General features: G+C 25.4%; 6 protein-coding genes across 6 annotated transcripts in view, besides 1 other annotated feature; 3 read left to right on the top strand and 3 right to left on the bottom strand.

The window, feature by feature from the left end:
• Positions 1-369: 369 nt before the first annotated feature.
• Positions 370-1,928, bottom strand: EHI_162180 (amino acid transporter, putative; the record flags this gene model as incomplete). The annotated part of the gene is made up of 2 exons (XM_648138.1): positions 370-521; positions 575-1,928. The coding sequence occupies 2 exons, from the start codon at positions 1,926-1,928 to the stop codon at positions 370-372; spliced, it is 1,506 nt and encodes a 501-aa protein (XP_653230.1).
• A 513-nt stretch (positions 1,929-2,441) lies between these two features.
• EHI_162190 (uncharacterized protein) lies at positions 2,442-3,211 on the bottom strand (the record flags this gene model as incomplete). The annotated part of the gene is made up of 1 exon (XM_648137.2): positions 2,442-3,211. One exon carries the CDS (start codon positions 3,209-3,211, stop codon positions 2,444-2,446), a length of 768 nt encoding a protein of 255 aa, XP_653229.1. The 3' UTR covers positions 2,442-2,443.
• Positions 3,212-4,169: 958 nt separating this feature from the next.
• EHI_162200 (protein phosphatase, putative) lies at positions 4,170-5,630 on the bottom strand (the record flags this gene model as incomplete). Its single annotated transcript, XM_648136.2, has 1 exon — positions 4,170-5,630. One exon carries the CDS (start codon positions 5,628-5,630, stop codon positions 4,209-4,211), a length of 1,422 nt encoding a protein of 473 aa, XP_653228.1. The 3' UTR covers positions 4,170-4,208.
• A 655-nt stretch (positions 5,631-6,285) lies between these two features.
• Positions 6,286-7,404, top strand: EHI_162210 (phosphomannose isomerase, putative; the record flags this gene model as incomplete). Its single annotated transcript, XM_648135.1, has 1 exon — positions 6,286-7,404. The coding sequence occupies one exon, from the start codon at positions 6,286-6,288 to the stop codon at positions 7,402-7,404; it is 1,119 nt and encodes a 372-aa protein (XP_653227.1).
• Positions 7,405-7,469: 65 nt separating this feature from the next.
• Positions 7,470-12,260: a repeat region.
• Positions 12,261-12,384: 124 nt separating this feature from the next.
• Positions 12,385-13,437, top strand: EHI_162220 (uncharacterized protein; the record flags this gene model as incomplete). The annotated part of the gene is made up of 1 exon (XM_648131.1): positions 12,385-13,437. The coding sequence occupies one exon, from the start codon at positions 12,385-12,387 to the stop codon at positions 13,435-13,437; it is 1,053 nt and encodes a 350-aa protein (XP_653223.1).
• Positions 13,438-13,549: 112 nt separating this feature from the next.
• The window catches only part of EHI_162230 (alpha-1,3-mannosyltransferase ALG2, putative), a gene marked incomplete at both ends in the record, with an annotated part of 1,213 nt that continues 650 nt past the window's right edge, over positions 13,550-14,112 (top strand). The window contains one exon of the mRNA XM_001913985.1: positions 13,550-14,036. Within this exon, the coding sequence (XP_001914020.1) occupies positions 13,550-14,036 (487 nt within the window). The remainder of the gene's footprint in view (positions 14,037-14,112) is intronic.

A 14,112-nucleotide genomic window follows, 5' to 3' on the forward strand; every position in this document is an offset into this window, starting at 1 on the left:
TGTAAATGATATAAAGATAAAACTAATACTGATTAATAAAATAGAAATGTATAAAACAACCTAGATAAAATAAGACAAATTAATAGAATAAATTAAATTAAATTCAATAATAATTACAATAAATTGAATAATCAATAAAGAAACAATAAAAAGAATAAAGAACAAAACATAATAATTTTAAATTTAAATGATGATAAAAGATATAATGAATAAAAACATGAAATAACTAATGAAATACCAGTAAATAGAAATATAGAACTAGTTCATAAACAATGTATTTAACAAAATGAATGAAATAATCTCAAATTAATAAAATCTAGTAATTTTTCTTCAAATGAAAATGAAAGATTTGATAAAAATAAAAAGATTTCAATTACTGAAACTAAAAGAACCAGATGAAGAACTGTCATTAATAAAAGAAAGAACAGTTTCTTGAATAAGGAAGAATAATGAAATCATAAACAAAATCAAAGTAACAAAAAATATTATCATTACAACAAATGGAGTTGATGTAATAATATCTATATAATAAATCTTATTAATCTTTTAACCTATCAAAATAAAATAAACAAACTTGTAAATGGTGTTTTAGGTTTTATAGTAAATAATGTAAATCCATTAAAACGATATAATGACATAAATATAAATAAACAAGGAAGAGTAAAAGCAAGGAAAAATGCAATAATTCCAGCAAAATCAAAAATAATTTCTAATGAATCAATAAAACAAGTCAAAATAAAAGGAGGGAATATTGCTAAAGCACGAGAAATATATTTACATTTCTTTGGATGATTAAGAACATATCTGTGTGGGAATAAATTTTCAATATTCATTGCTAATGTATTTGATAAAATAGGAAATGAACTTGTTAAATTAAAAACAGGGAAAAAGAGGATAAGATATTTAATAATATATGCAAACCATAATTCCTTCCCTTCTCCCCAACCTCCATTTCTTCCAGTATATGTTGACCAATTTAATGTTACAGGTGTTAATACTTTACCATTAAAAGTATATGAACAAATAACAGCAATTAATGCATAAAAAACTGATGCAATTGATAAAGCAGAGATAATAGGTAAATTAACTTTTCTTTTTTCTCCCTTAACTGGTGAAATAATACTTGGTATTGTATGTTGAACAACAAAAGCAAAGGCTGTATGTGTAAATACAGTTCCAAATCCATTCCAATAAAAATCAAAAACATTTCGTTCATTAGTTAATGGACCATCCACAATTACTTGTATTATACAAGTAATTATCATTACAGTAAATGAACCAAAACGTACAATAGTTAATATGATGTGAACAATTGCTTGTTTTCCTACATCAAGAAAACTTAATGGAATTACAACTAATCCATAAATGATTAATGATCCATAGTATGTTAATTGACATTCCCATGAATCTAAAAAGTGATTCTTTGAATGGCAATAATCTTGATTTCCAATAATAATCCAAATAATTGTTGTAAATGTTTTAATACATGTAGCAACATATGCCCATAATCCTGCATAACAATTAAGTACTAATGACAAATTAGCAAAAAACTTTAATGGATAACTTCCTAATCTATATCCCATTTCAGTATATCCATACGTCTCTTTAATAAAACATTTATTTTCTTCAATAATTTGTGGACTTTCCTTGAAAGACTTTGGTAAAATATTTAATCTACTCAATGCTTCAAGAACATATCCTGAAGTGATGTTATTAACAATAAAAAATAGAATTAAAACCATTAAACTTGGATAAACTCCTGCTTCATAATAAGCAAAAGGTAATCCAAATATTCCTGTTCCAATAGCTGCATTAATAATCAATGGAAATACAGAGAAAGTTGTTATTGTTTTTATTTTCTTATTACCTTCATTTAAAGGTTCTTTTTCAATGTTTTCAATAGGTTGTAATAAAGGCTGGTCGTTCATGGCTTATGCAAACAATCTATTTTTCAGTTTTTATAGAAATAAACCTAAATAGACTTTATTCCCCCTACCCCAAAAGTTGTAAACATAGAATCTTCTTCTATTGTTTTTATTTTGTTCTATTTTATAACCCTTTTAACTAATTAACCCTCAATAAATTTTAATTATTTAACTACATTTCGTTGCTATTTTCATTTAGAATAAGTAATTTCACTCAATTTTTATGCTGTCTATTTCAAGTACAAAACCAAACTAAACGTTAATTATAATATATGTTAAATATTAATAATGAGAAACAAATGTCTATTTTTAAATTTATGGAAATAAATCAAACAAAAAACTAATGAAATGGAAATATAATTTAATTAACTCTAAATATTAAATGAAAAAAATAAAAATAAATACAGTTTAAATTACTAATGTTATTTAACTAAATGTAATAAATAATAGATAGGAATAGATTATCCAATAAATATACATTTTAATTACCTCTCAAATAAAGTATTAAAATAATTCAATTAATTTAAGAAATTAACTAACTCATTTGTTGATGAAGAAATTATATTTTTAATTAATTCTTTCAATGAATCAAATGTAGAATAACTGTGTTTAATTATTGTGAAATATAAATCAACATATTCATTAGGAAATATACCATTTTCAATATCTTTAAATAATGGAAGAATTGAATGAATTATTTTAGAATGAACAACTTCAGTTTGATTATTCAAAACACACGAATAAAAAGCTTCAAGTAAAGTCATTTTATCAATGATTAAATTCTTTTCAAAATTATCACATAAATAATCAACACAAAATCCAATAAGATTTGGATTACTTATAATAATTGCTTTAAGACATTTAAGAACTAAACTATAATCTTCATCTTCACATCGTTTTAATAATCTCCCAACAATTTCTAATGTATTTAAAGTAATACAAGTATTCATCCTTGTTTCTAATAATGCATTTTTTAATTGACAAATAACATACATATCAATAGCATCATTATTTGATTCTTCAAGTATAGTTTGTAGTATTTGAACATATGTACCTTCTTCTTGGTTGATATCATATGAGGTATTGTCTCCCCATAATCGTTTAGTGTAGTTAATTGTTTGTTCATTCATTTGAGTTGTAATAAGTAAACCAAGATATTCATTTTCTTTTCTTAATACATTATTCTCTTCTTCTATAATTTCTATTCTTTGTTTTAGCTCATTCATTTCTTTTCTCATATTTTTGAACTCTTGAATAATTCTGTCATTAGAAACTATTTCTTCCATATGAAATAATTAGTTCTTTCTTTTTCTATATCCAAATCAAAAAAAATTTAAAATTATTTAAACAATAAAAAAAAAAATTAACTAACTGAAAGTACATAAAAAGAATTGATGAAATAATTAAACAAATATATGTATATATATATATATTTAAATTACTCAAAAATCAAAATGAAGTTATTATCTGTTTTTTTTTTCAATTAAATATTAAATAGTCTCATTAATATACTTATGTTATATAAATTATATACTGTTTTGTTGAATATTTTGTCTCTTTTATCTAATATAATATTATTTATTTATAATTGTTATTCAATTACTATCTATAAATTATTTTTCTATGTTGTATCATTCTATAACTTTTCATTTACTAGTTGAATTATAATTGAAATTAGCAATAACCATCATCTAGAATCAGTTTCTTGTTTCATTCAAAAAACTATTTCAAATTTGTTGTATTATTTAACAAGTTCATTACTTGTTTTTATTACATGAGAATAGTTGATAAAAATTTACTGAATTACAACGATGTAATGAGTTGTGTATTGAAATAGAAAATAGTCAATTAAAAAATAAAGTACAATTATATATTTACTTAAATGATTTATACTTTAAGGTTTATTTTTAGACTAGATGGTATTTTCTAGTCCAATTCATCTTTTTATTGTATGAACTTAGTAACGCTTTCAATTATTATTAAATGACTGAAAAACTTAGCTTATCATCTCTTCAAAAGAGATTTGTTGCTTTAACTCAACAATTTCATGATATTATTGTCCTAACAATGTCAGAGCCAAATACTCCAACCATTGAACCAACAACCAACAGAACATCTTCTCATCATTTACCATCACCATTAATATTATTTTTAATATACTTTATAATAACAACAATAGTTTTAATTTTAATTGATTCATATTTGATTTACAGTTTTTATTAAGAAAAAGAAACAAAAAGAAGAGTATATTGAAGAATTTAACTAGTTGAAACAACAACTCTTTTAGAAAACACCTCTAAATGAAGCATAAGCCATTGCTGGAATATTTGGATGTTGAGAAGCTTCAAAAGTAAGAGGTTCTAATTTACAGATAACATTAGATTCTTTGTTATCTGTAATGACATGGATATATGCTCCTTTATTATTCATTTGGTCACAATAATTAGGTGCACTAAATACAGTAATTAAACGACCTTCAGCTCCCCATTCATATCCGTTCATCTTCATTTCATGACTTCTAACTATATATTGAAGATTATTTCCATCAAGGAAATTATGTGTTATATCAGGTCCAAATGATTTACCACATCCACGAATACTAGGAGATGATCCATTAGAAGTTTGTGGATCAGCCCAAAGAAGAGCAGATGCAATTGATCCTTCTTGTGGATCACAACCTCTTTTAATCTTCTTAATATCATCTAATGAAATGTACATTGGTGGAATACCTCCATGAACAACAAATACTTTAGAGTCAATGACATGACAATAAGGAAGTTGCATAAAAACATCAGAAAATGCAAGATAAACATTTTCATTATACTTAGTTTTTACTTCTCCTTCAAACCCATACATTGCATTCATTGCACGAGTTTCATGATTTCCACGTGCAAGAAAAACTGAATTTGGATAAATAATCATAAAAGAAAATAATGTCAAAACACATTCTACTCCAAAACTTCCTCTATCAACAAAATCTCCATTAAAAAGATAAACATTATCTTCAGATGGTAATCCATTTATTTCAAATAAATGAATTAAATCAAAGAATTGTCCATGAATATCTCCTACAATTGTCATTCTCTTTCCTTGAGTATTAATTTCTTCTAATACATTTCTCTTCTTTAAAATTTCACTTGCTTCTTCAATAATTCTAAGACAATATTTTAAATGAATTGCACATTTTCCATATTGACAATTTGATTTCATTGCTTCATAAATTTCTTGAACATTTTCTTTTGTAATTGGTTTATCATCTTCAATTTTTATTGTTGATGTTGATGCATCAATATCTCTCCATGATATTGTTTGTTTTTCATCTTCTACTGAAATAGCTTCAAAAAATAATTGTTCTCTTCTTTTTTCTTTTAATCCTTTTAACATTGAATTAATCATACCATCTTTAGGTGATAATTTCTTTGCTTTCTCACATGCTGAAATAGCTTCTTGTAATTGTCCTAATGCTGCAAATGCAGATGCTTGTCTATAATATCCTTTAACAAAATTTGGATCAATTTCAACACATCGTTCTGCATCTGAGATAGCAGCTTTATAACATTCTAATTTAATATAACAAATAGCACGATTTGAATAATGAACAGCTTGTTCTGGTTCTTCTAAAATAGCCTTATTATACATCTGAAGTGCTCTTGTAAAATCTCCTTGTTTAAAATATTGACCACCTTGTTCTCTATATGATGACATGTTAAACCAATGAAAGGATTTTTACCCTTTTCAAGTTTTTTTCTTCTTATTTTCTTTTTGATTTTTTCTTTCTTTTCTTCTTTTTACTTTCTTTTATTTTTCACTTAACAAAGAGTCTTTATCTATTGTAGTAATTCTTGAGTCTACACAACAACCTAATACTCATCTCTTTTTATAATAAATCATTCAACCCTATTGACCTTTCTATAAATATGAATTTTTGAAAAATAAAAAGAAGAAAATTGGTAATTCCAACCAAAATGAAATACACAAATAAGAATTCTTTATGCAACAAACTAAGCAATTAAAAACCAATCAAAAGGTAAAATAAAAACTACAATTTCAAATAATCTTCTGATATTGTATTGATTATAATTAAAAAAAAAAAGGATAAGAGAAAAAAGAATGAGTGTTAGATTTGTCTAAAAACAAAAATAAATGAAATAAATATAAATAATTAATACAAATATAATATTATATTGTAAAAAAATAATACAAACGAATTAAAAGAAGTTGATCAAATTATTATCAAACAACACTCAAAATTACTAAGAAAAAAAAAAAAGAAAAATAAAGATATAGAAGAGAAAAGAAAAGAATAAATATGAACTAAAAATTGAACTTCATGGAATAATTAAAAGTATTTGTTCTTTCTATGACAGCAGAACCATCTCATATTCAAAGGATTCAAGGTAGAGTTCAACATTATGAATGGGGAAGAGATAAACCATGTTTAGTGTCATCATTAAGTGAATTAGAAAATGGACCATATGCAGAAATATGGTATGGAAGTCATAGTAGATTACCATCATTTTTATTTGGAACAAATGAACCAATTGATATTAAACTACCATTTCTTTTAAAATTTCTTTCAATTAAGAATCCTTTATCACTCCAAATTCATCCAGATGCTTCTACAGCAGAAATTTTATTTAAAAAAGATCCTATTCATTATGTTGATGCTAATGCTAAACCAGAAATATGTATTCCTTTAAGTCAATTTCATTGTTTCTTAGGATTTGTTGATGAAGAACTCTTACGCTTTCAAATGAAAAATAATCCACCATTAGTAGAAGTATTAAATTATAAAGAAGGAGAAGAAGCACGTACTTTATTAGTAAGAGCACATTTATTAGAAAAAAATAAAGTGATTAATTATATAAATGAAATGAGTAAATATATTACTTCATTAATTCAAAATGGAAAAACATTATCAAAACATCAAATTTTATTTAATAAATTAGTCAATAAATTCAAAAATGATGTTGGACTTATTGTTTGTTTTCTTCTTAGATATGAAATATTTGAACCTTATCATGCATTTTTTATTCCTCCTAATTATCCTCATGGATATATTGAAGGAGAATGTGTTGAAGCAATGGTTTCAAGTGATAATGTTATTCGATTTGGACTTACTCATAAATTTTGTGATCTTGAAGCTTTACAATTCATTCCACATGAAACTTGTAATAGAATTAGTGAAGTAGATAAAGAAATATTAACAATACGTTCAGATGATTATCAAGCTGCTCAATCAATTAGATATATAAATCCAAAACAATATTTAAATAGTTTTATAGTTACTGTTTATCATATTAATAAAGGTTTTACTATTGATGTATCAATTTTAAGTACTTCTTTATTTGTATTATATAAAGGAAAAGCTAGAATTGAAAATTCTATTTACCAAATTGGTGCTGCTTTCTTAATTAAAGACAGAAATATTTTAACAGTTAATGCTCTTGATGATGTTTCACTTGTGTTACTCTCATAATTTCATTGTTACTTCTATTCATTCTTTCCTTTTTTATTTTGATTTTTTTCTTAAATAAAATTATAAGATCCTTTTCCAATGCAGGAAATACAACAAATTTTAATGCCATGGCTATTGTGTAAAACCTTAGGGTCTTGTAAAGAAAAGCAAACAAGACATAGAAATATAAGGTTATACAACAAAAAAAGAAATGTCAATAGCAATAAATGGCATAACAATTATAATAATAAAGGTAAACAATACACCAAGGAAAATGTATTATAAGACAAAAGACACAAAGAAAAACAAATAAGAAACAAGGTAAATACAATAATAATAAAGATAATACAAATAATAAATATAAATGGCTAACAATAAATGAGATACAAGAAAGAATAAAAAGAATAACAAATGAATGGAATGAAGGAGAATACGAAGAAATACTAAAAAAATATGAAGGTAAGAGGAAAAGATGGTATGATATTCTTCAAGAAGTATATTCAATTAAAAAGAAAAAGATAATTGAAAAAACTAAAGAAGAGTTTAAAGAAAAAACAAAAGATTGGGAAGAAAAAGACATTAAGGCTATAGAAGCAGAAATTAAAAACAAAAACCCAATTAAAGAAATGAATGATAGATGTAAAATAGCAAGAATAATAAATAACAAACAAAGTATAATGAAAACACAAGAAGAAACAGAAAATAAAGAAGAAAAGATAGAAGAAGAAAAAGAAAAAGAAGAAATACTTGCTCTGAAAAATCAAATTACTGAATTAAAAGAAAAACTTAAAGAATTAAGTATGAAAAGAATGGAAGAAGAACAAGCCATCTCAGAAGAAATGAGGAGAAAAGCAAAAGAAATAGTTAGGAAAGAATTTGAAGAAGAAATTACAGAAATGAAAACACAAATTAAAAAGATTCAAACGAATTATGAAGAAATGAAGAAAGAAAATGAAAAATTAGAAGAAGAAAACTTAAAACTACAAGGAAAAATAAATGAGATAGAAGGAAAGAAAATCACAGAAGTAAATAATAAAGAAGAAAAAATTCGAAGTATCCAAGCTAATAAAAAGAAGATTGAAAAAGAAAATGAAGAAATGAAAGAAGAAATTGAAAAGCTAAAAAAGAGAAACAAAACGCTAGAACAAAATGCAAACACATTAGAGAAGAAAATTGAAATGATAGAGGAAAATACTAAAGAATTAAAGAAGGAAATAAGAGATAAAGAAAAACAAATCTCTGAATATCAAGAAATTGCAATTAAAAACCAAGAAATTGCAGAAATAACAAGAGAAGAATTAGACAACACCCAAAAAGAAAATGAGACACAAAAACAAATAATATCAAAACAACAAGATGATATTGAAAATTTTATCTCACAGAAGGAACTAGAGAAGAAGAAAACGATGACACTTGTGATAAATACACAACCAGTATTGAGGAAAGCATCATCAGGAACAATGGAGATGAACGAAACTACTCCTATGAAAAAGACAGTAGTGGAAATCGAAGAGAAAAGCAAAGCACTGATTGTCAAAAAACAAGAGATGATAGTCAGACAAGAAATACAACAAAACAAACAAATAGAAATTTAAATGAAGTGTTGTATTGTTTTGCAATTAATTGGTTGAATAAGAAATTATATAAGAAATTAAGATGGGAACAAATTGAAAGCATAATAAAAGTGACAAACATTAATGTAAATAGTGAAAAAGAATATATTAAATATATTAAAATGTCACATAAAATAAAAGAAAGTACTAAACAGTACATTAAAGTGAAAGTAAATGATATAATAGAAGGAAGAGTAGAGTGTGATTCAATAATAAAAAACATCATAATAAAGAATAACTCTACAGAAATTGATGAAGAATACCTTAATACTCTCATCAATAAAGTGAAAGAAATGAAAATAGAAAAATGTTCAAACATTAATTACTACTTTCAAAGAAAAGAAGCTGACCGATTAATAATGGAAATTAATAATAGATTGATATTGTCAAGGAAGCAGAATGCAGGATCTACAAGATGATATGAAGAGGATTTCAATGGTTATGCACCTCTATCTCCAAAATCAAATAATAGGAGATAAATTTGATATGAAATAAAAGAAATCCTAAAGAAAATAAATAGACTAGAAGATTTGGTCAAGGGAAGAAAATGGTACAGAATAAAGTGCAACATGAAATTAAATGAACATGATGAAGAAGGAATAAAAGTTAAAGCACTAGAAAGAATAAAGTACCTAAAATATATGATGACTATGATCAAAGAAAGAATTAAATTTAATAAGGAAGAAAGGGTCAGAATCAATACAAATAAAATCATGTTTGATTCTAACAAGAAAATTAGAATAAGGAAGAAATAGAAAATAATGAAATATACCCAAATAACGATATTACTTTAGAATATTGGAAATCGTTATATGAAACACAGGTGATATTAAATAAAGATAATTGGAAAATAAAACAAAACACGATATGGAATGAAAGATATATCAATTATGATAATGTCATAATAACAATAAATGAATTAAATTTAAGTATAATGAAAATAAATAACTGGAAAGCACCATGAATAGACACTATATATGGGTATTATTTGAAAAGGATGTCATCATCAAGAGAAGCCATTCTTAGTATCTTTAATGAATGGTTAAACTTCCCCGAAAACATCCCATTAGACATGGTAAGTGGAAGAACTTTATTAATCCACAAAGTGATATGAATAATGTCACTAATTATCGTCATATCAGTTGTACAAATGTAATTATGAAAGTATTTACCTCCATATTAAAAGAAAAGATTCACAGAAGACTTAACATGAATTGTGAATCATTTAAAATTAGTAAAAATCAACTGGGATGTAAGTTACAATCTTTAGCTGCTAAAGAATGAATAATAAATAGTTATATGATGAAGCAGCAGAAAGAAGAGAAATACCCAAAATATGATGAGTCATATTATGACATTAAGAAAACATATGACACAGTAAACCACGAATGGGTAATTGAATCATTAAAATATTTTAATTATGAGTGTGTCATCATTGACATAATTGAAAGTATAATGACTAGATGGAAGATATTCATTGGTTATAAATTTAATGAATATCTATGATGTATTAAATTAAATAGAGGAATTTTACAAGATGATTCCTTATCAAATATACTCTTCATCATACAGATGAATGTAATTTCTCAAATCATCGAAGAGAAATTCCCAAAAACAAATCACACATTATATATGGATGAAATGAGAATAATGACAGAAAGTAGCGAAGAAATGGGAATAATCCACAATGAAATTAAAGAAATAATAAGTGGAATAGGGATGGAAATGAATGAGAAAAAATCAGGATTGGTATTAAAAAACATTAAAGAAATACCAAACGGAATGCAAAACATCCCCGTAGTTGAATGTGATGACTTGTATAAATATTTAGGAATATGGCAGTCCGACGAAATTGATGACACCTTCAATTGTAAAACCATCAAAGAAAAAATGATGAAAAAGATGGAAGAAATAAACACTGATGAAAGTAGTAATAGAAGATATATTACTAGAATAAACACGGAAGTAATCCCTATCTTCAGATATTCAGCATCAGTTGTAAATTGGAAAATTACAGACCTAGATAAAATGGATTTGGAGATAAGAAAATATTTAAGAAAGGCAAAATACATTGGTGAAACTCCAAAGATAGGTTGTATGTCATTATAGAAGAAATGGGTGAAGGATTAATAAATATAAATGATGAATATGTTATTGAATTAGTAAGAACAGTGATGTACTACTGTGCCAGAGAAAGTGAAATAGGAAATAACATATTAGATAGATGGTACAGTAAGAAGGGAATATGGAATAGAATTAAAAAAGCCCTAGGTCATAAAATCCCAGAAACAAAAATAGAAGAAATAATAAATGAAGGGATAGAAAAGAAAAAAGAAAAAGAAGTAGTAGTAGAAATAAAGAAATTATTGACCGACCAATACATCAAAAAATGGAAGTGTCATCAAATTAGTGGACACTTCAGAAGATGGTTCGAGTCAAAAGGAGTAGATAAAACTACTACAGTGAAAGCATGGAAGTCCATCAATATTAAAAAGAATGCATTTCTACAATTAACTAAAATGCAAGATGGAGCAATATTTTGTAGGTATAAGAAAGCAAAAATAATGAAAAATGAAAGAATGAAATACTGCCCACTATGTAAAGACAAGATAGCTACAGTAGAGCACATTCTACTATCTTGCATTGGTCATAAAAAATCACAAATGGAAAAACATGACAATATTGGCATAATAATATGGGAGGGATTAATAAGAAAATACACTGGAAATAAACAATATAAAAAACCTCCATATGAAACAGTGTTCCAATATAAAGACATCACAATGATAATGAACAAACAAATAATACATAAAAGTGAATGCCAATATCACAAAATACCAGACATATATGTGTTAGATAAAAAGAACAAAACTGGTCTATTATTTGATATGACTATTGTGGCTGATCACAATATTAATGGAGCCTATTGGAAGAAAAGAAATATGTACAAGGAATTAAAGAATAGGCTAATGAAGATAGAGAAATTAAAAGATGTCAGAATAATTCCAGTAGTAATTTCAATCAATGGATTAGTAAATAAAGAAAGTAATAAATTAATTAAAGAATTAAAAATTGAAATTGACATCTTGAAAGAAATTAAAAACCATTGTAATTAAAAACATGATTGATGTCATGGAATACTAATTCAATCACAACCAAACACACTCCGTAGAGCTGCTTGAAGATGAAGACTCATTGGGATTAGTCTCCCCTAATGCAGGAAGAATAGAAGCTATTTCTATTAATACTTAATTATTTGCTTTTGTATTTCTTAAATAAAATTATTGATTTTAATAACATTTTTCTTTTTTTTTAATATCTTTTTTTTTTGTTTTTATAAAAGAATTTTTTAATAGAAAAAAAACTATTAATTATAATTTACATTTTCATGACTGAAGAAATTGTTAAACCAATTCATATTGCATATATTGGAGGTAAATATGTTTATATACCATTCAATGATGTTATAGAATCATTACAAGTTTCTTTAAGAAGTATTTCAAATGAAAAACCATCAACAGGAACATATAATATTAGATCTGCACAATTACAAACTTTATTTGATAATTTTTATTCAACAACACTTTCATCATACTCTCCAGACAATCAACTTTATTTTGCTTATCGTTTTTTAGCATTAGGAACAATTGAAGAAAAGAAAATAGGAACAATGGTAATAACAAAAATACTTGATGAAATTACAATTAATCATATTGCAGACTTTGAACGTATTTTTGATAATGATATTACAACATGGGAAGTTTGTGACTCTTTTTCTGTGAGAGTACTTGGTCCTTTAATTAAAAAAAGTGATGAATTTGCAACAAAAATTTCACAATGGAAAGATTCTGGGAAAGTTTGGCGTATGAGAGCTTCATGTGTTACTTTTGTATCTTTAGTTAAAGTTGGTGCAATGACTGATTTATCATTTGATATTTGTGCAGCTTGTATTAAAAGTAGTGAACGATTTGTACAATTAGGTGTTGGATGTTTATTAAGAGAAATGTCATTAATGTATAGTGATAGAGTAGTTCAATTTATTACAGATAATTATCGTTATTTTAGTAGAGAAGGATTACGTTATTCTATTGATAAACTCAATTCAGTTACAAGAAAGCAAATTCTACTATTAGGAAAAAATAGAAAATCAAAAGGTTCTAATTCACAACCAAAAGTCATTCAACCACAACCAAATAATAATCCTCTCATTGATCCTTCAATAAAAATTAATCAAATTCCAATTCAAACTATCCCTAACTATACATATCCTCAACCTGTTTATGTAGTGAAATATTATGATGGAATATATGATGTTCCACTTAATACACAAATACCAGATCAACAAATTAATACAACAACACCAACAACTTGTCAAGAAATTCAATCAAATCAATCACCAACAATATCTATTCAAAATACTATGTCACATCCATCTAATTAATTTTAATAGAATTCAATTATTATTTTTGGTAGTAAAAACATTATCAGTTGAATTGTTTAAAGAAAAAAAAAAAGAAAAAGAAAAAAGAAAAAAGAACTTAAAAAATTGAATTATGGATAATAACACTAAAACTGCTATCATTATTCATCCTGATCTTGGTATTGGTGGAGCTGAACGACTTGTTGTAGATATTGCTCTTGCATTGGAACATGAAGATTATGACGTTAAATTTTATACATCACATCATGATAAAGAACATTGTTTTCCAGAGACAAAAGGAAGGTTCCAAGTATTTGTTCATGGAGATTTTCTTCCAATTACATTATTTGGATATTTTTATATTTTCTTTGCTACAATAAGAGCTCTTTATTTATCAATAATTGTTGCATGGAAAACTAATGCAGACATTTATATTGTTGATCAAATTTCAATTGGAGTTCCAATATTAAAACTCTTTAATAAAAAGGTATTGTTTTATTGTCATCATCCAGATAAATGTCTTTGTAAAGAAGGAGGATTTATGAAAAAGATATATAGAATCCCTTTTGATTGGTTAGAAGAAAAATCTATGGGACTAAGTGATTCAATTGTAGTAAATAGTTTATATAACAATCAGTTTATGAAAAAGCATTTCCAAGTCATTCTAGAACACCACAAGTACTTTATCCAACATAT

The sequence above is a fragment of the Entamoeba histolytica genome, genomic scaffold (genome assembly GCF_000208925.1).
Source record: "Entamoeba histolytica HM-1:IMSS scf_1104750518745 genomic scaffold, whole genome shotgun sequence".
NCBI lineage: Eukaryota > Evosea > Mastigamoebida > Endamoebidae > Entamoeba > Entamoeba histolytica.